This window comes from Eschrichtius robustus, chromosome 14 (assembly GCF_028021215.1).
Source record: "Eschrichtius robustus isolate mEscRob2 chromosome 14, mEscRob2.pri, whole genome shotgun sequence".
Classification (NCBI taxonomy): Eukaryota; Metazoa; Chordata; class Mammalia; order Artiodactyla; family Eschrichtiidae; genus Eschrichtius; species Eschrichtius robustus.
In genome coordinates, this window is record NC_090837.1 from 33,528,320 (window position 1) to 33,555,956 (window position 27,637).

A 27,637-nucleotide genomic window follows, 5' to 3' on the forward strand; every position below is an offset into this window, starting at 1 on the left:
CAGCAACGGATCTGAGGTGGGCGTCGTTCTAGAATAAGGTGGAGCTCAGTGGTGGGGTTCAGCGGTACTTTCATCCCGCAGACTTGTTGCCTCAGTGATTTATCCCTACATCCCCCAGAGTGTGACACGGGTGTGTCCTAGTAGAGGTACACGGCCTTGAACAGAGTTTAACAGATCTTGCTGCCCAGGTTAGAATGGACTTTGCCACAGCGCAGCCTGACCACGTGGTAGAGGAGTGTCTGGGGTGGGGACACTGGCCATAAGGAGACCTGGACCAGGAGGGAGCACTCCTTCTCTGAACGCGCACAGGTGACGTGGGAAGCAGGAGGGGTCGTCCGGCCTCAGAAACGTGCTGTTTTTCATTTATTTCAGGCACATTTTCCATCACTGCCATTTGTCCTCTGTCAGCATTCCATCTTGTTCCCCGTGTTTTCTCTTGTAGATGGTTTATTAGAAGCGCTGCAGAATGTTTCTAAATGTTACGCGTCACAAGAGCAGGGCTTTGAGAGCATGCTGACAGCTCACCTGAGCGGGTCTTCTCCACGCACCGGCTCTCTCCATCCCTAACGCTGCTGTGCCTTTAAATCTGCACCCACCCACATGAACACACAGATCTTGGCATCTTGCCTTTTTTTTTTTTTTTTTTTTTTTATTTATTTATTTATGGCTGTGTTGGGTCTTCGTTTCTGTGCAAGGGCTTTCTCCAGTTGCGGCAAGCGGGGGCCACTCTTCATCGCAGTGCGCGGGCCTCTTACTATCGCGGCCTCTCTTGTTGCGGAGCACAGGCTCCAGATGCGCAGGCTCAGCAATTGTGGCTCACGGGCCCAGTTGCTCCGCGGTACGTGGGATCCTCCCAGACCAGGGCTCGAACCCGTGTCCCCTACATCGGCAGGCAGACTCTCAACCACTGCGCCACCAGGGAAGCCCCATCTTGCCTTTTATAGTGGATAATTAAGAGAAGGATTTGGTTGGTAACCACCTTACTCCCATAACTCATTACCAGTGATGGGTAATCCTGTGACCGAACCATCCATCACTTTCAGTCCTTCAGACATAATCTCATTCTCGTGACTCCCACAGGGTCTTCGGTGGAAGGTAGCCTTTCCGACAAGATCACTGATCCCAAAGGCAGTTATTCCTGCAGAGCTGAAAAGCGGTGTCATTTACTTGAGAAGGGGGCTTACCCTGTCGTCACAAAGTCCCCTTCATGTGGGAGCTGAGGCTCCATTTACAACAGACTGTCTGCCTCTCATATGAGCAAGTCAGGGCTCCCCTAACAGAGACCCGTCAGTGTTTCTTATGTCTGTCCGTGCGCTGAGGTAAGCGACCCAAGGAAACTGCCATCTACCTGCCGAGGTGACACAGCTCAGTCCACGTCCTCAGGTGCCCCTTGGTTGTTGCTGGAATGTCTGACATGCTAGGGTTGGAATAGTTACTTAGAAGTTTCCTGGAGATACTTGCCTAGCAGGTACTTTTACTGATACGCATAAAATATATAATTTCCAAATTGTGTCTCTTTTGATATAATCACATAAATGGAAAACAATAGTCAATTAAGTCGTTCCAGGAAAAATCATACTACCTCTTATCCCATCACATTCCGACCTCTCTACACAGGCACGTGATAGATGTCAGAGATTTGATCCAATCTCTTGCACTTTTTAGAACTGGAAATTATAGATAGACTGTCATTTCTGCAAGATATTAGGAATGTGTAAAATGAGCATCTAAGTCAAATGTATACTGTAAATGCAGTAGGATCACAAACGTACTTTTCTGAGCTTTAATTTATCCTGGCTAGGTTTTCCAACAGCAGAGAGCATAGTTTTCAATTGGTACTTTCTCAAAGCACGTGATGGGCTGTGTGCCCGACGTGTTCGGGCCCCTGCACACTCCGTGCGGCCCAGTTCCTGACTGGTTCTGTGGGTTGTTCTGGTTCCAGGCTTCCACAGGGAATTCTAGTGGAAGGATGTGCATTTCAGGCGGCAGAGGCCCTGCTTCAGACCAATGAACGTTCTTGCCTCCTGTGCTGAGTTACCATCAGAAACAGCCTCTGACTGTGCCTGCAGCTCGGGGGGGGGTTGGAAAATCAGCTCAGCCCACAGGACAGAATGAGGAGAAGAGATGGCTCAAGGCCAGCTGTTCAGGCACGTGGGACACACACGTGAGGGCAGGGTGGCAGCTGTTGGGGGAGGGGGGCAGCTCGGACAGGTCTGCTCCGGTGTGGGGTGGAGGTCTCCATTGGCAGGGCTCCCGCTTTGCAGAAGAAGGTTGAAATGCAGAGCGTAGTGGCCGATCAGATTCCTTCATTATCTCTCTGCCTTGTATTTGCCAGGTGCTTGTTCCTGCCGCTTCCATGGTTGGAGGGTTTTTTTCCTTTCCCGTTTTCCTAAAACACACACACATACACGCACACACACACACAACCTGAGAATAGTAAAAGCTTTCCATTTTCTTGAATGCTAATAAATTGGAAAAGAGGTCGTATATGTCATCTGTGCATATTGACATCGAGGGATTCAAGAGATGTTTAGGGAGAGGAGATAGAAGACTGAAAAGAATAGCCTTTGAATGGCTTAGAACCGAGTTTCCGACAAGACTTGATTGAATCACGTGAAGAAGACTGTGGAGAGACTGCACGTTTTATCAAGCTTTTGATAAAAAGTAGAAAAAGTAGCTTTTCTTAAGTATTGGTATAACATTTCTTTTTATAATTCTAATAATTTTAAAAGAAAAGACTGAAGTCTATAGAATACCAGCATTGTTCATTTCTTCTTGCAACAAGGAGGGCTAGCCTTAACATTGCTTTGTTTTGCCCTCACTTCTTCCAGTCTTCAGCCCTCTGTGCTTCCTGTTATCAGCAGGTGAGACCAGGCCAAGGAGCCCAGAGGACTCCATGGGGCTGAGATGCCCTTTGGGTCCGTGTGTGCAGGGGGACAGGCAGGAGGGGTCCCTCAGAACACGAAGCCCTGGGGAAGTCTGGCGCGGGTGCAGACCCCGGCGGGGGGAAGGGGGGGAGCAGGGATGAGAATCAAGCCCCAGCCCCCAGCCGCAGCCTCTCCCAGGTGCATCCCTTCGGCTTGTTTCCCTGAAAACAAAGAAAACATTGGAAATACGTACAACTCCTAAAAAGAGAAAATATCCCATAAGCTGCTTCCTCATTGAATTTGCCCAAAAGTCAAATGTGGAAAGTGAGATGTGAAATACTAGTGTATTTACGTGTTTTCAACAAAACAAGGATCACAAGTAAAATATGTCATCAGCACCTAAGAGAGGGCGCAGTTTTAATTCACGGGGGCGGCCCAGCTTCTGCCAGGTCCTCCCTCTCCCAGAGCAGACCCTCCAGGGCTGCCCTGGGCTGGAACAGCCCCCCCCCGGGACCACTGTCCAGTGGGAGCACAGAGCCCTGTGACAGCACGCCGGCCCCAGGACATGCATATCAGTCACTCGGGCCCTAGGATGCAGACTCCTGTTTCTGATTCTCTCTGTGACACGTCTGCACCTCCACGAGGGGGGCCCTTGGCACAGCCTGGTGCAAGCATCTGTGCTGTGCATCTTGCCAAGGAAGGAGCAGCTCTCCTGCCGGAGCCGAGAAGGATGGGCAGCCGCGTGCGTGCCCAGGCGGCGGGCGGGCCCTTGGCTTGCTCACCCAGGACGGCAGCCTCCTCTCACCTCCTGGCAGGCTGAGCGCCATCCCCGTCCTTCCAAAGCTCCCAGAGCATCTCTGATGAGGTCCACTTGGGTCCTGGGTCGACTCCCTGTAAGCTTGTTCATTTTGAGATACATCCGACCATGCTTATTCCAGAGATCTGTCTGGAGACAGATGGGTCTTAGTCGGTTTTCCTTATTAAGAAGCAACCCTGTCTTCCCGAGAATCACCCCCAAGTGTCACTTCTGCCTCCGCCTTCGGACAGAAATGTAAAGGCAGTGACAGAAAGAACCCGCTTCTGAAGGACGGGAGGAAAAGAACCCCGCCAGGGTGGAGGGCTCTGCGGTCGGCATCCCAGCCCTGCGTCAGAATCACTTTTGCCAAGTTATTGATTGGGTCTGAGACCGTTGCATTATCTGTAAAAGAGGGCTCATCGCACCACCCCCATGAAGTCACGTGGGGTAAATAAAATCAAGAGTAAAAGCTTGTTGGGCTTCCCTGGTGGTGCAGTGGTTAAGAATCCGCCTGCCAATGCAGGGGACGCAGGTTCGAGCCCTGGTCCGGGAAGATCCCACATGCCGCGGAGCGACTAAGCCCATGCGCCACAACTACTGAGCCGGCACTCTGGAGCCCACAACCCACAACTACTGAGCCTGCGTGCCACAACTACTGAAGCCCAGGCACCTAGAGCCCGTGCTCCGCAACGAGAGAAACCACCGTGATGAGAAGCCCGCGCACCACAACGAAGAGTAGCCCCTGCTCGCTGCAACTAGAGAAAGCCCGCGGGCAGCAACGAAGACCCAACATAGCCAAAAATAAATAAATTTATTTTTTAAAAAAAGAGTAAAAGCTTGTCCCCTTGGTCCCCAGCTCGCCCCAAGTCTGGAGCCCACGGTCCTGGAGCCCCGGCTGCATCCCGTGTGTGCCGTTGGTCAGTCTGACTGAGCGCTCCTGGCCGGCAGGCACGGAGCTAGCTGTGCCCCGGGCACGTGGGGCGTCACCGCGAGCCTAGGAAACCGAGGAGTCCTCCCTCCGGATCTGACCTGGGGATTCTCTGATCAGGTTGAGGACCCACAGACCCTTTGCTTTGACAGTGCGACCGGCAGCTCGGAAGAGGGCAGGACAGGGAACAAGGAGGCAGGTCCGGCAGAGTGTCACTCGTGGCACGTCCATGGTGAGCGCTTCAACTTCCCATCAGGCAGGAGGGTCAGTTCTTCTGCCCCTTCCCACGACCTATACCTGCCTTGTCACTAAATACCTGTGGAGCGCCTTCTACGGACCAGGTGCCGTGCTGGTGAGCTAGGGAACTAGCACCTGGCGTCTGCCCCCCAGAGGTCGGCCGGCCGTGTAATGTTTTAAGGTTTGTGCTTGTATCAGTTCACTGCCCTCCCAGCCTCCACGTGATAAGAGCACGGCTGGCAGACCGGCCTGGGCTTTGGCCCCGGTCGCACTGTGCTGCCAGCCTAGGAGCAGGGACCACACGCTGCCCTCAGCTCGGGGGGCTTCGCTTCCAAATCCATTTGCCTCAAGGACGTGCTCCCGTCCGCTGCTGGAGTTGAAGTTTCTTCACGCACAGTGGTGTTTTCTTTACGTATGTAAAGATGGCAGGGGCTTCCCGTTTGTAAATCCAACCCAACAGGGCTCGTTCTTCGGTAACTACCCGCGGAAGAGGCAGGGAGGTCCCAGGAAGGGGAGGCCGGCTTTGAGAGGAGCAGCTCCAGTTCTCGGTCAAGTTGATGCTAGTGTTCGTTCAGTTATGGTCTCACCTTTGCAAGTGAAGGAAAACAGTCTTGCAGAGGATTCAAAAAAAAAAAAGAAAAGACATACTGGGTGATTGGGATGTAGTATTCAATCAAAAGAACTTAATTAACGATGTCTCAAGCTGTGTGAAGCAGATACTAAACTAAAAGGTCACCCTTTAGCCATCAAAAAACATGCTGCCCTGAAGTCTTTTGTTGTATGACTAACATATCAAAAGTTAACATGGATTTTGCTGCGTTTTTCTTAAAATGAAACCAGGGGAATATCTGCTTCTCGCGTACCAGATGAAGGAGTAAGAGTCCAAGTCACAGACAATTCCCAGCCTTTTCAGTAATGAGTGTACTTGGCAAATGAAAGCCCACAGGATGGAAACTCATCGTTTACTGGCACAGACTTAAGTTAGCATTTGCCACTGCATTACTTGGCTCTGCAGTAAAATTCCTTAGATGGTCCAACGGGCCCTACCAGGTGGGAAGCACCGGTGCTGCTGGGTACCATGTGTCAGGTCTGCGTCACCCCATGGGGATGTGAGGCTGCACTGGAGATGACTGCCCTTGAACCGATGTTCCACTCATGGAGCTGCAGAGCAAACAGACAATTTCCATGGAGGGCAGCAAGGTGGGGATCCTATGGGAGGCACCCCGAGGAGGCAGGGCTCACCCCACCACGGGCTGGGAGAGGGCCGTGCACAGGGGAGAGGCCTGAGGGCCTCGTGCCAGGGAGCCCTGAGCCTCTGGGACTGGGAACCGATAGACTGACTCCTGGGATTCAAGACCCCTCAAAAGAGTGTTTGCTACAGAGGACCGGAAGAAGGAGCTAAAACCCCTCCCTCAGGACCAGAAGCAGAAGCACTAGATCCCTTCCCGCGGGGAGGGCTGGGCCCTGCTCTGCGAAGTGTTCCTTGCTTGTTCAGTGACCTGCTCTGTCGGGATCTGGCTGTGTCTGGCAGCACACACCTCAGAAGGCACCTGTGTGGATGGAGGCTGGGCCAGCAGGCGTGGGCGGGCGGGAGAAGAACCCTGAGGAGGTGCTTCTGAGGCGGCCCCCGAAGGAGGGAGGAGGGGGCTTAAGATCCCGGGATGGGTTCAGGGAGGAGGGACAGACGAGCTGGGGGAGAACTGGAGACGCCGTGTCTAGCACAGGGTGGACACAGCTGGGTGGTGCTGAGGGGGGACCGCGGGAGCCCCTGGGTGACAGGGGGGCCAAAGGCAGGGTGTGAGCCGGATGCTGCCTGTAAGGGTGGCTGAGAGGGGCACCCGGGGGAGGGCGGCCTGCGGTGGGTGGACGAGAGCTGGGCCCTGCTTTTCACTGAACGAGGGGGCCTGGCCGAAGAGGAAGGTCAGTGGATTCCGAGCACAGGTCCCCGGTGGTAAAGCCCAAAAGGTGGGGCTTCCGAGGAGCCCAGGCCTGTCCGTGACCGCTTGGAAAATTGTAATGACAGTTTAACCGAATATATCCAAAATATCGTTTCAACACGTGAATCAAGATGTGAGAAACTATTAAGGAGGTATTTTACAGTCTTTCTTTTTGTACTAAGTCATCAAAATCCAGGACAGAGTTCACACCGCCAGCACCTCTCGGTGTGCACCATCCACCGCTCAGGTGGCTGCAGCCCCGCGGGGAAAGGACAGTGTGCAGGTGTAGACCATCCAGGGCACTTCGTCCCACCTGTGATTCAGGAGCTGTTCCCACGAAGGCACAGAAAGTTGTCTCGCCGATCGTGCTGGGCTCCTCTTGTTCTGTTTCTCACTTTTGTTTCGGGGAACAAATGGAAAAGAGGGGAGGGTCTGAGTCCAGTGCCATCAAAATCAAGAGAAGATGATGCAGCCCAGGAATGAAGGCTCCAAGCATGTTAACTACAAAGACCTTGAAAATCGGTGATCGTGGGGAGAAGAGGCATTGCCAAGTGCAGGGCCTGACTCTCCCTGCTTCTGCGGCGGAAGTCACCACGGCAGTAGAGCGCCCACCGCAAAGGGAGCAGATGCTCAGTCGGTGCCGGGTGAGCTGACGAAAGCCAGCGGCTGTCCCAGACCATACAGCAGGCGAGAGGCAGCATGGAATTGGATGTTGGGACCCATCGCCATTTTATTTTTTGCTCCCTCCTCTTTGGAATGGAGAGCACAGTGGAATTCCTGCCCCTTTCATTGAAGAGGGTACTTGTGAAATAGCCCCTGTTTTTAGTGGGATTAAAAAATAACTCAAGGCCCAGCCATGCAGCCTCTGGTTACCATTTTTGACTCACTTGCTTCAGTTTCGTCGTGTGAGCCTTTGTGAAGAGACAGCCGTGTTTTTAAAGAGCATTTCCATAAAGGATTTTTCTCCTCGGGTGGGTAGAGCAGAAGTGGGAAGGACGGAAGGACGAAGACAGGGTTAAGAGAAGAACTCAGGGACCCACTTTCATGTTGTTTTCAGATGAATTAAAATCCTTTAGTCTCTGAAGACTTTTTTAGGTCTGGAATCTGGAAGCGCCCTGTGCTGTACACCAGGCCATGGGTCTGTTGGGTCCTTTCACCCCGAAAGCCACCCCTGAGTCACATGTCATCCAGAGCTGGCCCATCCGGCTGTGCATGGACTTGAAGAAGATGGCCTGCATGGGCTGGGGTCTTCCGTTCAAGGGCAGATAATAGCACTCACCACGGAGACCTGTGTCATCAAGGAGTCAGCTGGGTTCCAAGCGAGTTACTGCATCTGCAAGAAAGGTAAGGACGTAGCGCTTTGGGAGATGGAACTATTTATTCACTCCTTTCCGAGTCCTGCTGGATGGACTCAGACCCCCGGCCAAGTCCTGATGCTCTAGTCGGGGCCTCCCTAGATCCTGCAGCTGGACACAGAGTTGAACACTCTGGCCGTGGGCACCTGAGAGTGCTCCAGATCTCAGAGCACCTTGACTGAAGTCATTAAACAATTTTTGAAGGCATAAAACCCAAAAGAAATACCCAGGGAGAGAAAAATAGCCCAAAGAGTCTTCCAACCAAACTGTTCTACAAATGGCAAACCACCGAGGTGACAAGCAGTCCATGCTGTTTTCTGGAAGGGGAAATACATCTATCTTATGTGTAGGCATATCCTTGTTTATTGTCACTCACACATTAGTGTTAGAGGCAAAGCCAGGATTACACATACATTTCATTTTCTGATGCAAAAGGCATCTTGACTAAGTAAACTGCTAAGACCTCCAGTGGTCGGGCTGCTCATGCAGGCTGAATTTTCTTGGCTGACTCTTAGGGGAGCTGGGTAGGAGGCACTGCTGCAGTGAGGCAACACAACTGGGAAACGCCCAGAAAGAATCCCGCTGCACACAGAGCTGGAAGCTGGGCCTGGTGGGTGAGATGTATGTATGTTACCCAGTTAGGAGAACCTTTCTGCCCTCTCTTCTTGGTGGGCATCCTTTCCTAATCTAGAAGGCTCTGTTTATTCAGAGTGCCCCAGGATAGAATAATCTGATCCTTTTGATTTTGTGAGAATACAGTAATACCTTCATCACAGGCTCACGAGCTTTATTTACAACGAGGTAGTGACGTGAGCCATGCTGGGCTTGGTAAAAAGCTAAAATCGGTGTGTTCATATTCGATAAAAAAAAAAAAAAAAAGTATGCAAAATTCTCAGTGGATATTTTCAAAAGTCTAATTTTATGCACAGAATTTAAAATAATGCAGATCACCCCACATTCTAAAGTCTGTCAAGAGCCACATAATTTCAAAGCTGGCAGGCTGAGCGTGTGTTCGCAGTATGATCTGTTGCCACACGTGGGCACCGGTTTGCCTGGGAGACAGACACCCGCCCTCCGTCGGCCTCGGCCAGGGGATCCATGCGCACCAGGACTCCACAGATGACTTTGGTGACCCCTGCAGTGTCATTCCAGGGCCACTTGGGTGTGAGATCTGAATGTGGCCCTGAGGATCCTGAGCTTCAGTCTGAATTTCAGCTTCCATAGGTTTTAGGCACATCCAGCCACAATGGCTTTGGAAATGTAAGAAGTCCCCACCTTCACTATTGTCACAACTTAGAGTATCTCTGTGTCTTGTAACGGTACAGTGGTCCCTCCTCAACCGCGTTTTTGCTATCCATGGTTTCAGTTACCTGTGGTCGACTGTGGTCCAAAAATATTAAATGGAAAATTCCAGAAAGAAACAATTCATACGTTTTTAATTGGGTGCTCTTCTGAGTAGGGTGTTGAAATCGCCCACCATCCTGCTCCCACTGGGGACGAGAATCATCCCTTTGTCCCACCCTTTGGCCACTTAGTATCCGTCTCAGTTATGGATCTACTATCGTGTTATCGAAGTGCTTGTGTTCAAGTGACCCTTAACTTTACTTAACGGTGGCCCCAAAGCACAAGATAGTGATGCTGGCAATTGGGAATGTGCCAAGGAGAAATCATAAAGTGCTTCCTTCAAGTGAAAAGGTTAAAGTTCTCAACTTAATAAGGAAAGAAAAAAAATCGTATGCTGAGGTTGCCAAGATCTCTGGTAAGAACGGATTTTCTATCCGTGAAATTGTGAAGAAAAGAAAAGAAATTTGTGCTAGTTTTGCTCTTGCACCTGCTCTCTCAAGCTGCAAAAGTTATACCCACAGTGCATGATAAGTGCTTAGTTAAGATGGGAAAGGCACTAAATTTGTACAATATGGTATTCTGAGAGAGATTGCATTTACAAAACTTTTATTACAGTATATTTTTATAATTGTATTTTACCATCAGTTATTGTTGTTAATCTCTTACTGTGCCTAATTTATAAATTAAACTTTATCATAGGTATGTATGTACAGGGAAAAAACATAGTATATATAGAGTTTGGTAGTATCCTGGGTTTCAGGCATCCACTGGGGGTCTTGGAACATCTACCCCACAGAGAAGGGGGGGACGGCTGTAGTGTAATATCTGATGTGCACTGAACACCTATGTGCTGGGAGCCGTTCTAATCCCAAGAACTCAGTGAAGTGTGAGTACTGCAACTACCCCATTTTAAAGATGGAAAACCTTGATACAGAAGAGTTAAGCATCTCATGGGTCTCATGAGGTCACTCAGCAGCTGCATGGGACCAGGATTCATATCCAGGCAAGCTGGCGGGGATTGGCCCTTCCCCCGATGTCACCGTCCTCTCCCAGGTAGACTGAGTATCCACCCCAAACCCTCAGCTCCGGAAGAAATCAGACCCAGGAAATGGTACAAAGAAGGCAAAACCACCACCACGAAACACTCCAAAATGCCTCCCCTCTCTCGTGTTACTATGGAGAATTCGTCTTGCGTTGTGTTGATTTTGAATAAAGCCACTTCCCTGCATAGAGCGTCTGCCTGACCTCAGGAGCTTAGAGCGGCACCTGTCCCTGAAGGCACATTGTCGTCCCCTCCCACCAGCTCTGCGCTGTAGGTATTGTCACCTCCAGTCGTATCTTAGCGATGGCAAGCTGGTTATTGCAAACTCCCTGCTCAGGGCCTCCCTCCCTAACCTAACTCACGTCTTTTAGAGCAGGAAAACTCAACTTCCCGGCTTTCCAACTCATGCTGTAAAGCTGAGAGTAGTAAAAATGTTATCCGTGGTCAGCATGTGAGTAGTTCTGGCGGGGCTCCCCCAGACTGGGGCTGCCGACACACAGGCAAGAGCCCTCCCCCAGGAGGGGACCTCACCCAGCTGGTGGCTGCAGACCTTTGCCTGCTGCCCCGGGTCGGGGGGGCGGGGGGGCACTCTGGCATCCGGAGCCTGCTCCCCACCAAGCTCTGCTCAGCCTTCCGGAAATCCAGCCTCCACCTCCCTCCAAACAAATAGATTGACTTAATGGGGACAAAGAACGAATTCCAAAGCCGCTGAGAGCATAAAGCCGCCTGAGCTCGAGTGCACGGCACCCTGACCGCTCCCTCCCTGCCTTGAGTGGTGACCTCAAGGCCATCATCTTGCTACTAGAACTGAGTCCCCGTCCTACGGGGCCAGAGCCGTGGGCAGCAGTGTCCTACGGGGCCGGAGCCGTGGGCAGCAGCGGGCGGAGGAGCCCAGTGCCGTTCGGTGGAGCCGCCAGCCACACCTTGAGTTCATTTCCAAGTGGCTGCCTCAGCACTCAGGCAATCTGCTTCCAAAATTACCGTGTGGAGAATTCCCTTGCTTGGGAGCACAGTGGGGTTTTTTTGCATTTCGGAGGCCTTCAGCCTTTATTTGTGAATCACACACAGGAACGCAATCACCATCACTAGACATCTTCGTTCCTCCCAAACATAAGACTGATTCCTCGTGGCTTTTCAGAGTCCTGTACGTTTCAGAAACTACACGTGATTGGTTACCTAGGGCATGGGTTTGAGACACATATGTGATTTGTTTTTTAAGCCCATGCCATTTCAGCAAAAGCAACCAACTGATGGATGCGGCACTTTTCCAGAATAAAGCCCGGCTTTGGCTCAGGTCTTTAATCCCTAAGAGCACAGAGCTCTAACTCCTGGCTTCCACGGAGAGCCTGGCGATTCTGCGTGGCCGGAGCTGCAGATGCTCTGTGACGCTTCCTCCCTGGCTTGTTTTGTACCTGCTCCTGTCCAACCTGACAACTTCATTAAAGAACATTCACATCTGTAAACCTACTGGCTTTGTGAAGAAGATGTGAAGTTTCAGCCTTACATGCTGCTGGCTGAACTACATGGAGGAGATAACCTATTTACATACTAAAAAGGTCAGTGTTGGACAATCCGCATTTAGAGATGAATTTGCTGCTGCCTGCAACTGGAGCAGAAGAATTTGGGAGAAGGCCGCAATTTTTCCGTCTGTTTATCTGTGTGGACAGCACACGTGGGTGAAGATGCAGGATGTCTGTGCTCAGCATTCGGGCAGAGATGGACAGGCTCCCTTGTACTTTAGAGCCTCTCCGGTCACTAAGCAGTAGGCGATTATGTGAACGTGCAAAGTGCAGGACAGCCTCACCTACTAACAATTGTTAACTAATTTGAGATGGAAATACTTGCATAATAGCTCTTCAGACACGGTCAGTAAAGCACAAGCCTTCATAATAGACTTTAAATGATGTAGCTACTGCTTACTTAACCCTGCCATTTGCATTAGGAAAGGTAGACTTTTAGAGGGCGTAGAACATTTCCGTTTGTGGTCTTTCCTTTCAAAGTCTTAAAATAACAGCTTTATTCGGCTAATGTGTGTTGAAAGTATCTTAAAAGATGTCGTTATAAAGGCATGAATTTTCTTTAGAATCTTGGTAGTGGTTTTGTCCTTATCCATTTGTACATTCAGAGCAGAATAATGAGGGAATTGAGATCCATGGCTCCATCTAAATGTCAGGATATAACAGAAGATTAAAGTCCCTCTTGAAGGTGGAAAACTAGTTCAGAAAGGCTGGGGAGGAGTGTGGGCAGAAGTCGAGTCTGACTCCTTGGAGACACCGGCCAGTGCCCTTGGAGCCTTAGGACCATGGCCACTCAGAGCTTTGCTCCCGAGGGAGGGCCCAGTTAGGAGGGCTTGGGCGGGGGTGGGGTGGGGGGGGTGGGGGTGGGGCACCCAGCTCTCAGCTGCAGCCTCTTCCCCAAGCCCGGCAAGGCCAGCATGCCCTGCAGGGACCAACAGTAGCAGCTGCCACCTAGGTTCTCCTGGGATCCTGAGCCGCATTCCACGTACGGTGTCCCCCAGGGGACCCTTGAAGCCAGATGTGGACCTGGGCCCATTGCGACGCAGGCAGCGGCTTCCAGGAGGGAACCGGGCCTCGTGTGCGGGCACACCCCTGGTGGCCGGTGTGCCCGTCCACTTAGAGCCGCGTCCAGCGGGGCTCTGGGCCTGCTCCAACTCCGGACTCAGGGAGGGAGGGGCCAGTGCAGCGACGGGCCGGCTCCTCGCTGGCGTCAGTGGGTCACAGATTATTCCATCCTGCACAGTCTCGGGCCTTCATAACTCCTGTTTCTCCTGACTGTGGTTTTGAAATAGGGCAGCGGTGTCGCTGTGCTGGGGAGGGCCTCCTGGGCAGCGATGCCGTCTGTCCGAGGTTTGTCCAGGGTTCCAGGGGGTCTGACTCGGGCCCTCGGCGCGGGGTTGGGGGGGGGGGCCGCCAGGACGCTGCCCCCTCACCCACCTGCCTGTCTTGCAGAGCACTCGGCCGCGCGGACGCAGCAGGCCCTGCACCAGTCGGTCTTCACGTCGTCCCCGTCCGCGCAGCCTTTCGGGGACCTTCCCCTGGGCCGCGAACAGCACCTCAAGCTGCTCCCCGGCGTGGCCGACGTGCGGGCTGGCGAGGTGGCCCGGTGGACGGTGGATGAGGTGAGTGGCTGCCCGGGGCCGGGTGGACCTGCCCGCTGCCAGGGTTTCTCTTAGGTGCTGAGTCCACGTGCCAAATTCCAGATCCACACTTGAGGGAGAAGCAGGCTGGCGCTCAGGACGTTCGGGAAGCCCCTTAGTGGGGGCCCTGCCCTCCCCAGCCTCCTCCCAGCGCCGTCTCCACTGCCTGCCCCCCGGGGTCGGGTGCTGATTTAGGCCTCCAGCCCCGCATCCCAGGTTTGCTCTGAGGAAACACGAACGTGTGGGCCTCCATGCCTGTGTCCTGGCAGCCCCGGGCGATGCCCCCCGCCCCGCATGCTCTGTGCCCAAGGGGCTCCCTCTGCCTGGTGCCCCCGAGGCCCCGGGGTCCCATGTTCTCACGCCCAGGCAGCACCGCGCTGCCGTGTGTCCATCCGCAGCCACGGGGGATCAGGTCAACCTCAGGTTTATTAGTAAATTGGGTCACGATGTTGCATAAGATGCCGAACAGAGGGGAAAGTGGATTTGATTGTAATATAAACGCACCTTACGATGTTGGTTTTACGTAAGAATCAGGTAAGTGCCGTTGCTTCCTGTGATGCTGTGGAAACGTTTCATACTTAAAGCAACACATTCTTTGACTGATAGGCCTTTTGATGAAAGTATTGCTCTCACTCATCAGGCCTCAAGTTTTTTGTTGTTTTTTTTTTTAAAAGAAAGAAAAGCCTGGGTTACTCTGAGGGCAAGACAGAGCAGAGCTGCAGTTAAACTAGTCACGGATACTCACTGAGCATGTCCAGCAGTCAAGTCACCTGGACTCCATCTCGCTCAGAGGCTTCCTTTCCAGCCCCAGAAAAGGAGCAGGCGACTAAGGCCCTGCAGAGGTCAGAGGTCCCGGGGGCCTCCCGCCCCTCCTCCCAGGCAGCTCGCAGAGTGCGCCTGGTGGGTTCCCCCCACCTGGCACCCTCCGCGTGGACGGGGCCCAGCACACCATGCCTGCCCGCCCGCCTGGTCCCTCTCCTTCCAAGGCCCTGTGGGTCCCGCAGGACAGAGAGGTGACTGGACATGCCAGGTGCTGCGGGCTTGTTTGAGGGGGTGACTAAATGTGACCCTGCTCCCTAGAGAGTATTCAGGGTCTGCACCCGCCCATCTGTGAACTTTTACCAGTTTACAAAGCCTACTGAATTAAAACCTGTTGTGTCTGTAATCAAAGCACTGCTGGTTTTGCCCTTGAAATAACCACCCAGGGTTCAAGGGCAGTCCCTCTCTCTTTCGACCTTCAAGCCATTCATGTGAGGTTCTGCACCAGTTAGGTTAGATGACAGTGGCCCCTCTTCCCTCTTCTTCCTGTGCTCCTGCCCCTGGTGTGTCACTGTCCTGCTCGGACGCCCAGCCCAGCCCCACGTGTGCAGAGCGACTGCATCCCGACGGAGGGGGAGTGGGCGCAGCAGGGCGAGCTCTGCACAGCAGCCTGGCCCGCAGACGAGCCTGTAGGACCTGCCTGCTGTCCACCCGCCCCTGACCTGGGGCCCCACGCTCTGCGCCTCCCTAGTCCCCGTGTACTGTTGTCACATGTGCACGGGCGCTGCCCAGCCCCTGCCCAGCGCAGGCTCTCCTCCTGCAGGAGGCCTCAGGCTGCTCGCACGTCCCTCGGGGCCCCCGTTTCCTCCGAGAGTCTCTGTGGCTGCGCCTCCGATGCTCACTCTGCTGACCTTGAACCTCAAGCACGTGAGCGGAGACCTTACTCGCTCGGCCTGTGTCCTGAGAGCTTCTCACTGCGCCTGGCACTGAGTAGATCACCCAGTAAGTGTTTGTTGAGTGAATGGCAAGGGCATCTGAGCTGGATTTTGAAACAAAAGTGCAATAAGTCCAAGCAGAGAAAAGACGGGACGCCACGCAGGGGAGGAAAACTATAGAAGTGGGGGTGAGTGTGACACGTGCAAGGATGACAGACACACACGTGTCCCTTACTGACATTAATGATGGTAGTGAACAGTGTTGGTGTAATGATAGGGAGGCACACACGCTTATTTCGCCCATTTTATAGACAGGGAAGTGGAGGCACCGGAGACTAAGGAAACTCTTAAGGCCGCACGGTCAGAGCCAGGTCCAGAGCCGACGTCTCACCGCACCCCAAGCACGCTGCCCACGGGGGCTTGGGGAAGGCGGCCTGCGGCAGGCGGGAGATGGGCCAGGCGCACCAGTCAGGCAATGCCACGTTCTTAGGTTCTAAGGCAGAAAGTCATGTTGTGAAGCTGGTGCTTCAGGGAGATGAAAACAGCACAGGCCAGCAAGGAGGGTGAGAGTAAGAAGGGGCCGGGCTGGGTGCCACTGTCCAGGGCCACCCGGGCTCAGCAGACGAAGCCACAGCACAGGAAATAGAAGAGGCACAAGACGAGGAGGTGAAATAAGCCAGCGTGGTTCCATTTATACTCTCAGCGCTATGCAGTTTGGTACTTAATTAGGATAATGACGTGTGAGAACTACAAGGCCCGCACACTTCATCGGAAAGAATGGAGAAGTAGTGGTGCCGTCAAAAAATGGAACTCTGGGGACAGGATCCAGTTTGGGGGCCAAGGGATAAGATGATGAATTTATTCTGGGACCTTCTGAGTTAGGGTCCCCTCGGTTACACCAGACAGGGTTTCACCAGGCACGATCCCCAGAGAGCACGGCCAGGGACGGAGGCCGGTGGGTCCACGGCGGAAGTGCAGGAGGAGGGGTGAGAAGCTAGGGGGAGGCCGAGGAAGAAGAGTGTCAGGCGGAGGCTGGAAGTGAGCGTCCCAGGTCACAGGGTTCCCGGCTAGGGCTGTGGGGTTGGGCTTCAGGGGATTGGGGAAAATTGTGTGCAGCATGTGTGTTTTTCCCCAGAAGAAGAGGGCCACAGCTTTTTTTTTTTTTTTTTAGATTTTTGTTTTTGGCTGCACCCCGCCCCGCAGCATGCGGGATCTTAATTCCCTGACCAGGGATCGAACCCGCGCCCCCTGCATTGGAAGCGCGGCACCCCAACCACTGGACCGCCAGGGAAGTCCCTACCACAGCTTTTATTAACTTCTTGGGGGGCGGGGGGAGCATCACCCCAGAGGAGCAGGGATCACTGTTTAGGAACGTTAGGGAATAAATAGGCAATTCGGGGGCGGGGCCTCTGATCTGACCAGTTTCAAGTCTGACACTGAACAAAGTGGAGTTTGGAGGGTGAGTAAAGGGAAGTAGCTGGTCCATCGTTAGGATGGGGCGGGTCTCAGAAGGAAGAGGCTCACTAGGGGGTGGGGAGGACCGGAGATGCCACGGAGGATGATCAGGAAGCCCCGATCACAGTTCTGAGTTCTCTGTGATGGGTGCACACGGGATCCCAGCCTTTTACTGCCGAAAGTGACCTCAGACATTTTTCTGGATTGAAACTAAAGCAGCCGTCGGAGAGGCTGGCTTCCTGGAGCACTTCGTTGACCGTGGCTGCCCGCGGGATGCATCCCAGAGAAAACGGTCTGGGTTAGTCCCTCACGTTGATGTACCTTTGTCTTGATAGCTCCCTAATTAGATGCCCTTGAGGACGAGGACCACATCCTAAATTTCTCTCTGTATTCTCACGTTCTGTAGCACATTTCCTGGCACAAAAACTGGTCCCCAAGAAGAAACTTTTGAGTGGTCAACGTGTGGGCGTTGTGATGGGTTTGTATCGTTGAAAATAAGGGGGCTCCCTAGGGGGGGATCCCAGCGAGTACCAGCCACAGGGGGCCACTGTGTCTGCTCCGGATGCTGCATTAAGAGTGGCGAGTGGGGTCGTGAGGACTTGAGAAGGCAGTTCAGGGCGAGCAGGGCGGGGCTGTGCCTTTGTGCTTTGTTCCCACCGGGCAGGAACGGGAGCTCAGCGGCCAGGGACAGGGCGTGTGGAAAGCGACTTGTGGGTCCTTGTGCTAAGTGCCATCCAGGGAGACTTAAGGCGGGTGAGTGTCTCTGGCAGGAGATGCAGCACAAGGACAGTCCCTCTTGTCAGCCGTCCTGGCTGGGAGGAGACCTCCGCTCCGAGTTGTGTTACCTGCCGGACCTTTGTCACGTTGCCCGGGGGCGGGGGCTGGCTTTTAACTCCTTTGCTGTTTCTGTGGTGTTTCTGCCAGAGCAATTTCTTTCAGAGCACCGGCAGGCTGTGAAGTCAGTTTAGTGGTTCTAAAAGGAGAGACAAGACCAGATGCAAGTACATCACTGTAGTAGAGGTTATTGTTTTGTGAAACCTTCGTTAGGAATGCGTGAGTGTGCACACATTCAAGCTGTGGTCCCTGGCGAGTATAATTCTTACTCTGGTCATGGCAATGTTCTATAGAAGGGTACAAGCATCTAAGAGTAGGGACTAAGTTATTTTTATATCTTTTTACATCTTTATAGCAAGTACACCAGAGCAGGTGTGTTACAAACGTGCGAGTGAGAGGAGGAATTAGGAGACGAATTTTCTGCAGCCCCTCCTGCCAGGCGTCCATGGGCACACGCAGGCCAGATGCGACACGCACACACATTACAGCCGTGGGTGCAACTCGGGGATGCTTGGTGCCCATGTGGGTACTTTTATTTCTTACATTCAAAAATGCCTTTTAAAGCAGCACATATAGATCGCCCTGGCCTTATCCAAGGGCTCCCTAAATGTCCATTAGCTCTAAAAGATGGTGGTCGCTTTCCAAGCACTCTTTGCCCAGGAGGGAGTGTTTTGAAAAATTCAGGATACTGCTCTCTAAGCATAGCAGCCTTATACAATCGGGCCCTGAAAAAGGGCAACTAACAAATTCCACTGGTAAGAAATGAGACCCGGGCTGGAAACATGGTCCCCAGTGGACCCGAAGCCAGGACAGTCAGGCACCTGGCGCTGGCTCAGCAAGATGGGAACGTCGGCGTCGGGAGAGATTTAAGGAAGCAGCAGCTGCACTGAAGGAAGCAGGCCTGCTGGGCTGCACGAGGATGCCAGGAAAAGGAGGTTGCCCGGGAAGGAAGTTGGGTGGAGTAAAGGGCTCAGCTCAGAGCCTGCACAGTTTCATTTCTTAGTCTTTCCAACCTGCTGTGTCATCCCTGGAACTAACTTACTCCGCGTCCTTCCAAAACAAAACCGGGGTGTCTGCTGTGGACACTGTGCTCCCAAGAACTTGGGGAACCAGGTGTGCTGCCTCCGCCAAGGCCAAGGCCGGCCACCCTGGGCTCCAGCAGGGCCGCCATCACCTGGGGAAAGCAGCCGAGTCCACACGGCTGTCCTGGGTGGAGACAAAGGACGGGACGGCAGCTTCCTTCTCTGTGGACTCATGGAACCGTGTGAACGGCTCTCCGCCTTGACCACGACGTGAAGAAGGAAACACGTGCTGAAGGGGAGCATGAGAGGGAACCCTTCCGTTACTGCTCTGCGGTCTAGTGAAGTTCACCACTTTACAGTGAGGAAATCTGCAGCAAATGGGCTTTCTCCTGAAGCTCAAAATAGAATTTATTCTCGGGGGAAGAAATCCTGACTGGCAGTACTGAATAAATGATACCAAATCATGATCCAGACCAGAAGAGTCTGCCTCAGTAGATTTCATGGAACTTGTTCTTTACTTTGGAAAAAGGCAGGTTGAATAGAATCAGAATCTCTTTCCAAAAAGACAGAGAATTTCAGACATGTGGGAATAAAACTGTCCGAGGAAGACAGTAAGGACCGTGCGAGGACCTGCCCCGCAGCGCAGCCCTGTTTACTCTTTGGTTGAGCACGTTTTTTATCCCCACTTAAAATCCAATCTACCTCTGACATGGGCAGTGATTTCTTGGCTCACGATACTAAGAGGGAACGTGATCCTTCTTTTTAATTTGTATGTGTCTGCCCAGAAAAGGACATTTTAACCTCTGAAAACCATCAGAGCAACACTCAGCCCTGTTCTGAGAACAGAAGTTCCTGGAGCGTGTATTTACGAGAGACCGCCTGTGGGGCGTGTCCCTGTCCCGGGGGCCGGGCGTCCGGGGGCCCTGGTGCTGGCACGGCTTCCCCAGGGGAGCCAGTGATTGAGGGACACCGGCGTGTGTCTTTAGCGAATTCCTAGAGCCACTTGTCTACGTTCACTTTCCCTAGTGTGCCCCGCGGCCCCCTCCTGTGACAGAGCCATCCCAGAAGAGCCCTCCTTCAGCGCGGTGGCTCCCACCGGGCGGCGTCGCCAGCACCTGGACTCGTTCTTCGTTGTCACAATCGTGCGTGCTGGGGCTGCTCCCGGCACTTCGCGGGGATGTCGCCAAACACCCTGCGGTTCGCAGGGCGGCCCCACAGCGAAGAAGGATCAGGCCCAGCGTTGGAGTCGCGCTGGGCAGGAAACCTGCCCTTGAGCGTGTTGTCCCCGCCCCCAGCTGTCCCCTGTGACCCCACGTCAGGGTTTCACCTTCAGTACCGCCCGCCCCAGCTCTGGGCTCTACCCCTGTGGAGCATTCAGCCCTCAGAGCGCCCGGCGGAGGGGCCACTGCAGCCTGCCCCCCAGCGGCGCCTGGACGGCCTCCCCTGCCGTGTGTGCGCGTGTGCGTGTGTGTGTGTGCTGGGCCGGGGTGGGGAAGGAGGGCCTTGGCCCTGACTGCACACTAGAACCAACCCGGGAATCTAATCCGTGCCCAGCACTCTGCCGGCTCCAGCTTGACTGACCTGGAATCTCTGCAGCATGAGCTTGGCCTGAGATCGTGTTTAAAGCTCTCCAGGTGGTTCCATTGCATGTCCAGGGTGGAGAAGGGCTGCCCCGGGGCACTCACTGGCCACCTGTGGCCTTGAGGAAGTTATTAAACCTCTTTGGGCTTCAGCTTCCTCATCATTTTTGTGGGAATTCCCTCCGCAGGGAGGTCCAAGTCCCCATTGTCGGCCAGACGCTGGGGCAGGCCCTGGAGGCTCGGGTACGGGAGACGGGAGGCCCAGGTCTGGAGAGGCAGACGGCGCCTGTCATCACTGCTGTGCACAGGCCGCCGCCGCCTGCCCTCCCTGACGCCCAGGCTGGACAGGAGGGTCGGACGATGGAAGGTTCCAGGATGCCAGGGCTCCACACAGATGGAGGCTGTCACTGGCGCCATGGTGACTGTAACCCGATGTAGGTCAGCCTGGAAATGAGGCCAGAAAAGATAGTAGGAGCTGGTCTCACTTCCGAGCTGGCGACTGCTACTGTGGCTTGATAGCTACTGTTTAAATCCCAAGCGTTTGAGGGATTCAAAGTGTATTTTACTCAAATGCTGAATGACTACAACCCAAGGTATTATTTCCGGTGCACGTTCTGAATCAGGCTTTTCATCTCGCGCTGTAGGTGGCTGAGTTCGTACGGTCTCTGCTGGGCTGCGAAGAGCATGCCAAGTGCTTCAAGAAAGAGGTAGGAAATGGAAAAATTACATGTGTTTCTCTACGACTAGGCCCGGAAGTGCTTTGTCTCCGTTTACTTAAGTGTAAGTAAGGGCAGCTTGGGGGAGGCAAGAGAAAGAGGTCCAGGCAGGAGGGGGCCCAGCGGGGCAGCCTCTGTCTGGGTCGCTGACGTGAGCTGTGCTTTGTCGCTGGAGTCTGCCGCCTCATCTCTGCAGCCGCTTGTGAAAGGGACTCTTGGGACACGTCACTCGGTTAATACCTGCATTGTGACTGCAGCCACACTGGGGCAGAGGGGACCTGCCACGGGCCTGCACCCAGGAAGGCGGGGGCTTGTCTGCTCCGAAGTGCAGTTAGGACCGTCCTATCTGTCCTTGCCCTGCCCCTACTCAGGGGGACACGGAGAAACCACACAATCCTTGAAATTGTAGGTTTCCTCATCTGCCTCCGGGGTTGCTGGTGGGATCAGCACAGAGAAGGGTTGGTAGAGCTCCGTAAACTCTTACTGTTGCCATCGTAACCATCACTGCTTTACTATTAGGACTACCGGCCACTTGGCCCGCGAGTCCTGCCGGAAGTTCTGAAGGTTGGGGCATGGCCGTAGGGTGGTCTCTCCACCGCTGTGGGAACGTGCTCGTTACCCCACGGGAAGGGTATTCCACTCTCTAGATGGACGATTCTTCATTAGACAACATATTAGACGTGGAAGCTTTTAAAACTCTCAACACCCCACGTGGGGTCCCCAGGGATCCCTCCTTCCTCAGGGAGACACTGACACCATGGTTTGTATTGTTAACTGAAAAGGGTTAGAACCACAGGGCTGGGTTCATGGAAGGGTGTCACCCTAGCAAACTTCATTCTGTCCTCTTGGTTCTGGAACCTGGACTCCTTCTGAGCGCATCTGTGAAAACAGGCAGCGTTGACTGTGGGACAGGCCACAGTCGCCGGGACTCAACTCTGAGACCACCCTGGGGCTTCTAGAAACCGGAAAAACGGCCTGCTCGGTGGCGCTGGCCATCACGTGACCTCAGGAAAGCCATGACATTTCAGACCACAGTCTGTTTTAAAAGTTAGTAAGTGAAGCATTCATTTTGAATGTACTTCTGCTTATAATGGTGTTTGTCATAGGAGTCATTTTAAATACAGGAAGGTTAAAAGGAGAAAACAAAAACCAAACCAAATCACTGGCCGAAACCCCTTCACATTTGGTATAAAGACTTCAAGTATTTTAACTCTGTGTATGTTTACAGCGATCGTGCACATTTAATTTTACAAATTAAAACAGATCTTTCTGTATCATCAGATCATGTTTCGTTGCTTAACAATCCATGAAGAATTTCCCAGATCATTAACTATTTCATTGTAACATGAATTTCGGTGACTGCCTGGTCCCTCATCCTAGGTGGCCCTGTAACTTATTTCCTTGTGCTGTTTCTGGCATGCCCGTTTGTTTGCAGTGTTGCACTGTTATAAATGACACCACCGCGTCCTCGTTGCTCATTGGTCTCGTGGGAAACATTCCCGGAGATTCACTTGGTAGGTGAAAGTGGGTTATTGTTAAGGCCCTTTATACAAATTCAGTCCAAAATTTTAAAAATGTAACAATAGAAATTCAGCCTAGGGACAGTTCATGTACACTGAATTCACATTTAACAGAATGAACCCCTCTTTAATTCAACTTAGCTTCAGCATTCTGGGGAAAACAGAATTGACGGTGGTCGGACTAAGATGCCGTCGTGGTCTGCGGTCCCCGAGCTCTGGTAGGCCACTGCGTCCCCGTCACACAGCTCAGCACCCAGGGGCCCCTGGAGGGCAACCAGACTTTTAACAGCAGGATATGTTTATTTGTGCTGATTTATTGATCTACAGCAGGTTGATGGCAAAGCCTTCCTGCTCCTGACACAGAAGGACATCGTCCAGGTGATGAAGATCAAACTGGGTCCAGCCCTGAAGATTTATAACTCCATCCTCATGTTCAGGAGCTCCCAGGACCTCGCCAGGGAAGGTGCAGTCTCGGGCCAGGAAGGCAGGGGGAAACTCTGCACCTGATGGGCTGCGGCCACCACGCCTTGTTCTCTCAGCAGCCACATGAACTTGATTTCGGTGTCCCCGTGGTCATGTCCAGGTTTGATCTGGACCTTGTATAGTGGCTGCGGTTTTTATGTTTGGAGGGTTTGGCGGCTGGTCCAGCACCAGTGACGCAGAGGCCCAGGCACCTGCAGGCTTCTGACCGCCCTCATCTCGGCTCTGACGTGCTGCAGCGACCAGACCAGAGAAGCCCACACGCACGCCTTTATCCTTCTCCCTCGCCCTGGAGGAGGCCACTTCCCATTTGCAAGGATGCAACTCTCCAGTGGTAGAGTATCAGGAAAACGGTTTTCACACACACATTGTTCTGTTTTCACCAGAACAGCTTCTGAGCTGGGCTGCGATTTGCCCTCCGGGTGCAGTGAGTCTGAGAGATAGATAGAGGCCTGGTGCTTTAAACAGACTTCTGTGAGATTTGTGTACTTTACTCAGGAAAGCGTGGATCGTTAAAAAAATATTAGTAATAAGCACATGTTTTCATGATCCATTAATTCTCCTTTGTGTTCCACAAACCATTTCTCAGTTGTGCTGCCAGGGTCTCCCGCGTGTGCCCAGCCAGCCGGGCACCTGGTAGAAGCTGGCAGGACTCTCCTGAGGGTCCTGAGGACCCTCCACCTGCAGTGTCCCCGCAGGGGCCCGTGTCCTCACACAGACACACACCTCCCCCCCCACCCCCCGACGTCTTCACAGCTTCCGCTCTGAGGGTCGCCTCAGGGGGGCTGACTTGTCCTGCAGGCTGTCTGCGTGTGTGCCACGAGGAGCCGTGTTACACGGGGGCCCTGCCTGGGTACATCTTTACAAAGACACTCCATTAAAGGGAAGATTTCTAAAGTGGGGAGCTGGGTGTCTATTATATGTTCAAACAATTCTTATTTGTTATCAGCCCTTATTTGTTTTGTATAAGTGACTACATTTGAGGCTGAAGTTACGTGGAGTCAGCCCCACAGTGTGGGAGCTCCATCTTTTTGGTTGGTTTTTTTTGGGGGCAGGGGTTGTGTTTTTTTTTTTTTTGCAGGTGGGAGAGAAAAGAAATACATAAAAGAGAGTCAGACCTACAGTACCTATTTGCTTCAATTAAGAATCTTACGGTTTAAGAAAGTTGCTTGGAGCGTTTATCAAACTTCAAGTCACCAAAGGGAAAAAAGAATTCTTCTCTAAGAGGTGTACTTATATTTCATTCTTTACATCCTCACCTTAACTAAATGGAATTTTAATGTATTACTGGTTGATGTGCATTTTTCTTTCTGTGATGTTTTATTTGTTGTTTGGGTTGTTTTTTTTTTTTTTTGACTGCCACGTACAGTTAAAATTCCTGCTTCTGCTGTGTTAAAATTTTAATATATTTTAAATGATAATAAACAGATAAAATAAGACCTCCACCTCACTGTTTTTATGAATATGTTGTAATAGCCTGGAGGCTGTCTTCCCAGCTGGGAAGGAACGGAGGCAGTGGCCCTGCACCCGTCGGCCAGCAGAGAAATCGGCCGCTTCTGAACACTTTTGGGGTATGTTTTCTCAGGGAAGTAAATTTAGGTGTTAATGATTTGGGTGTTTAAGTCTGAGTTTTTCTTTAATTAAACAGAACCTCAGAATTGCTCATTTATGTAGGCTCCGTGGAAGACATGAGATTTGTGGTTTGTATATTTAATACATGTCATTTTAAGAGAAGGATCTAGAACAGGACAGATAATTCCAAGCCAGATTAGGGTTGAACTGTTGTGTCCCTAGAAGACGGAATGATGGGACAGAAGGAGCTTGATCCAGCAGTGTAGCCACCTGCTGCAGCACATTCCCACTTTGTCATCCAAGTGCCTCGACCTTGACATTCAAATGGCCCCGCCTATGTGAGCAGTACCATCACCAGGGCAGCTGCCTGAGCCAGGAGACTAGAATCCTCTGACTCTTTGTCAACTTCCGGGCTGTAATTCTTCTTCTACCAACACGGCATCACTGGACGTGGACATGGGCAGCGAGGTGTGCCGTCGGCACCCAGCACTGGGGCTCTCACGCACCCCGCTTCCCCTCAGGCACAGCTCTGTTTTCACTCTCTCTCGTCTCACACACACATAGTCTGGGGCTGGACCAAGACTGAACCCCCTCCTCTTCTCCACACTCACCCTTCTTTTGGGCCTCCCCTTTTGCATCTGCTGACCCCTCTGCTGGGGTGTCCCCTCCCCCGTCCTCCAGAGTCTTCCTTGACGCCTTGGCTCCTGGGTTCCCGCAGCAGCCGTGCCTCCCATCCTATGCTCCTCAGTCTTTATCGTTATCACTTGCTCGTCTCTGCCCACTAGTCTAGGGTCTGTGAGGACCAAGACTGTGGCCTCTTCCTCTTCACTTCTTCCTGGCATCTGGCATAGTATTTGGCACGTAACTGGCACACAGCAAGTCATTTGTTGCATCAATGAACGAAGCAAACCAATCAAACTCAAATCTAGACTGCAGCTCTGTGACTTCCTAGATACTTGTACCGTCTCCGTAAAATGAGAAAATAATACCTACCCCCGAGGGTTTTTTTAATTTGATTTTGAGGACGTGTGCGTGTGTGACTGCAACTGACACAGCACACAAATAAGGTGCCTGACACCTGACAGTAGCCACTAAACAGGGGTCAGGAAAGTAACAGCAACAGCGATCCATTGTTTTAAAATAATCTTGCAGGAATCTCCCGCGTGCAGATTCAAATTTGCATCAAGCCTGACCCCGAGGGGCCCACTCTTCTTAGTGTGGCTACGTGTTAGGGGCCCAGGAGCACGTGGGGCGGACCCTGGGATGCCCCTAAGGGCCCTTGATCGTCCTGGACTCAAGTCTACCGCACCCAGAAGCAGCTCCAGCCAGCTCCCTCCCCGCTCCCCATGCTCTCCAGAAAGGCCTGGATCATTAGGAGTTGGCGTCCTTCGCTCTGCCAGGAGGACCCCCGCCACGCTCAGCAGTCAGGAAGCGTCCAGAAATGCCCAGATGGTGTGAAGGCCTCCACTGCCCCCTGGGTACCAGCCTCAGCCCTTACTCCCCGTTTCTTTTCCTGAGTCCCACCCGGAACATGAGTGAGTCAGGGACAAAGGGAAAAAATGCCATCAGGGCATCAAGAAATACAACTCCTAGGGTATTAGAAAGAGTTCCCCCAAAGGACCATTCATACAACACATCATGATGCTGGAAATTAGATCATTAGCAAGAATCCTAAGGGAGCTAGGACTTCTGCGACTATAGACTTTAAACGCCTGTAATTTCAGGTGATTTTTGCAAAAATAAATTTCTGTCACTTCCAACAACCTGCAGACATTCTATGAAAAATCTATCCTTAATCAGCTCTGAACCCCGCTTTCCTCCCTCTGTAATGAGATGCTAACCTTGTATAACCCACATCCTAAACAGATCACAAGAGTGACAGCGCAGGAAATTGACTCCTTGTTAGCACAGGGCTCTGGCCTGTGACATCTTCCCCTGGCTGACCGCTGACTCTCAGACATCCGTGGGATTTCTTGGTTGAGTCTCTTTTGTCTATGGAATCTCCAACTGCTGAGGGAGGGCTGGAGGCAGGGAACTAAAGGGGAAGGTACTAGGGCTTTGGAGTCAAGCCCAGGCTTGAATCCTGAGTCCTATGTCTAACCAGGTGCCTGATCTGGAAGCACTTCTTAACCACCCAGCAAATGACCAACTTGCCATGTTCACTCCTTCCTTTTGAAATAATTTTGATTGCATTACATTTTGCTCCATCCTTTTGAAGAATATTCAGTTTGTCTTTCCAACTCCCAGGGCATAAAAATATATTCCTGAATATGAAGTGTTCCTGTGAATACATTCTTAATATTCAAGAATATATTTGTCATGAATATATTTTCTTATAAATAAATTCTTCTTAAAAATGTATTCTGCTTATAAATATATTCATGAAGAATCGATTTGTTAATAGATTTTTGAATATTCAGAATCTTTATAAATATATTCTTCCTATGAATAAATATATTAGTGAATAATATATTCACAAGAAGTCTTTCTTCAAAAATATATCCTTGTTATACTCTCTGTCTCCGTCTCTCTCTGCCCTTCAGTTTCTAGCTGCGGCAGGGAGCTGGCACAGGCCAACTCCTAAAAATGCTGCTGGGGGCTTCCCTGGTGGCGCAGTGGTTAAGAATCCACCTGCCAGTGCAGGGGACACGGGTTCGAGCCCTGGTCTGGGAAGATCCCACATGCTGCGGAGGAACTAAGCCTGTGAGCCACAACTACTGAGCCTGCACCCTAGAGCCCACGAGCCACAACTACTGAGCCCGCATGCCACAACTACTGAAGCCCACGCGCCTAGAGCCCGTGCTCTGCAATAAGAGAGGCCACCGCAATGAGAAGCCCCACACACCGCAACGAAGGGTAGCCCCCGCTCGCCGCAACTAGAGAAAGCGCGTGCTCAGCAACGAAGACGATATGCAGCCAAAAATAAATAAATAAAATAAATTAATTTTAAAAAAATGCTGCTGGGGAGGCAGAGTGAAGACTGGGTAAATATAATTCAAGAGTTAAACGACTAACCATTGGTGAGCCATTTAATGAACTGGTGATCACAACTTGATTTCTCAGTGAGATCTACTGGTTCCACGTCGTTGCCCCATATATCT

At 52.3% G+C, this 27,637-nt stretch overlaps 1 protein-coding gene across 1 annotated transcript in view; it reads left to right on the top strand.

Annotated features, from left to right (window-relative positions):
* Nucleotides 1-22,991, top strand: part of L3MBTL4 (L3MBTL histone methyl-lysine binding protein 4) — a 307,787-nt gene extending 284,796 nt beyond the window's left edge. The window contains exons 16-18 of the mRNA XM_068562443.1: nt 13,476-13,645; nt 20,893-20,955; nt 22,812-22,991. Of these exons, the coding sequence (XP_068418544.1) occupies nt 13,476-13,645; nt 20,893-20,955; nt 22,812-22,991 (413 nt within the window). The remainder of the gene's footprint in view (nt 1-13,475; nt 13,646-20,892; nt 20,956-22,811) is intronic.
* Nucleotides 22,992-27,637: the final 4,646 nt, after the last annotated feature.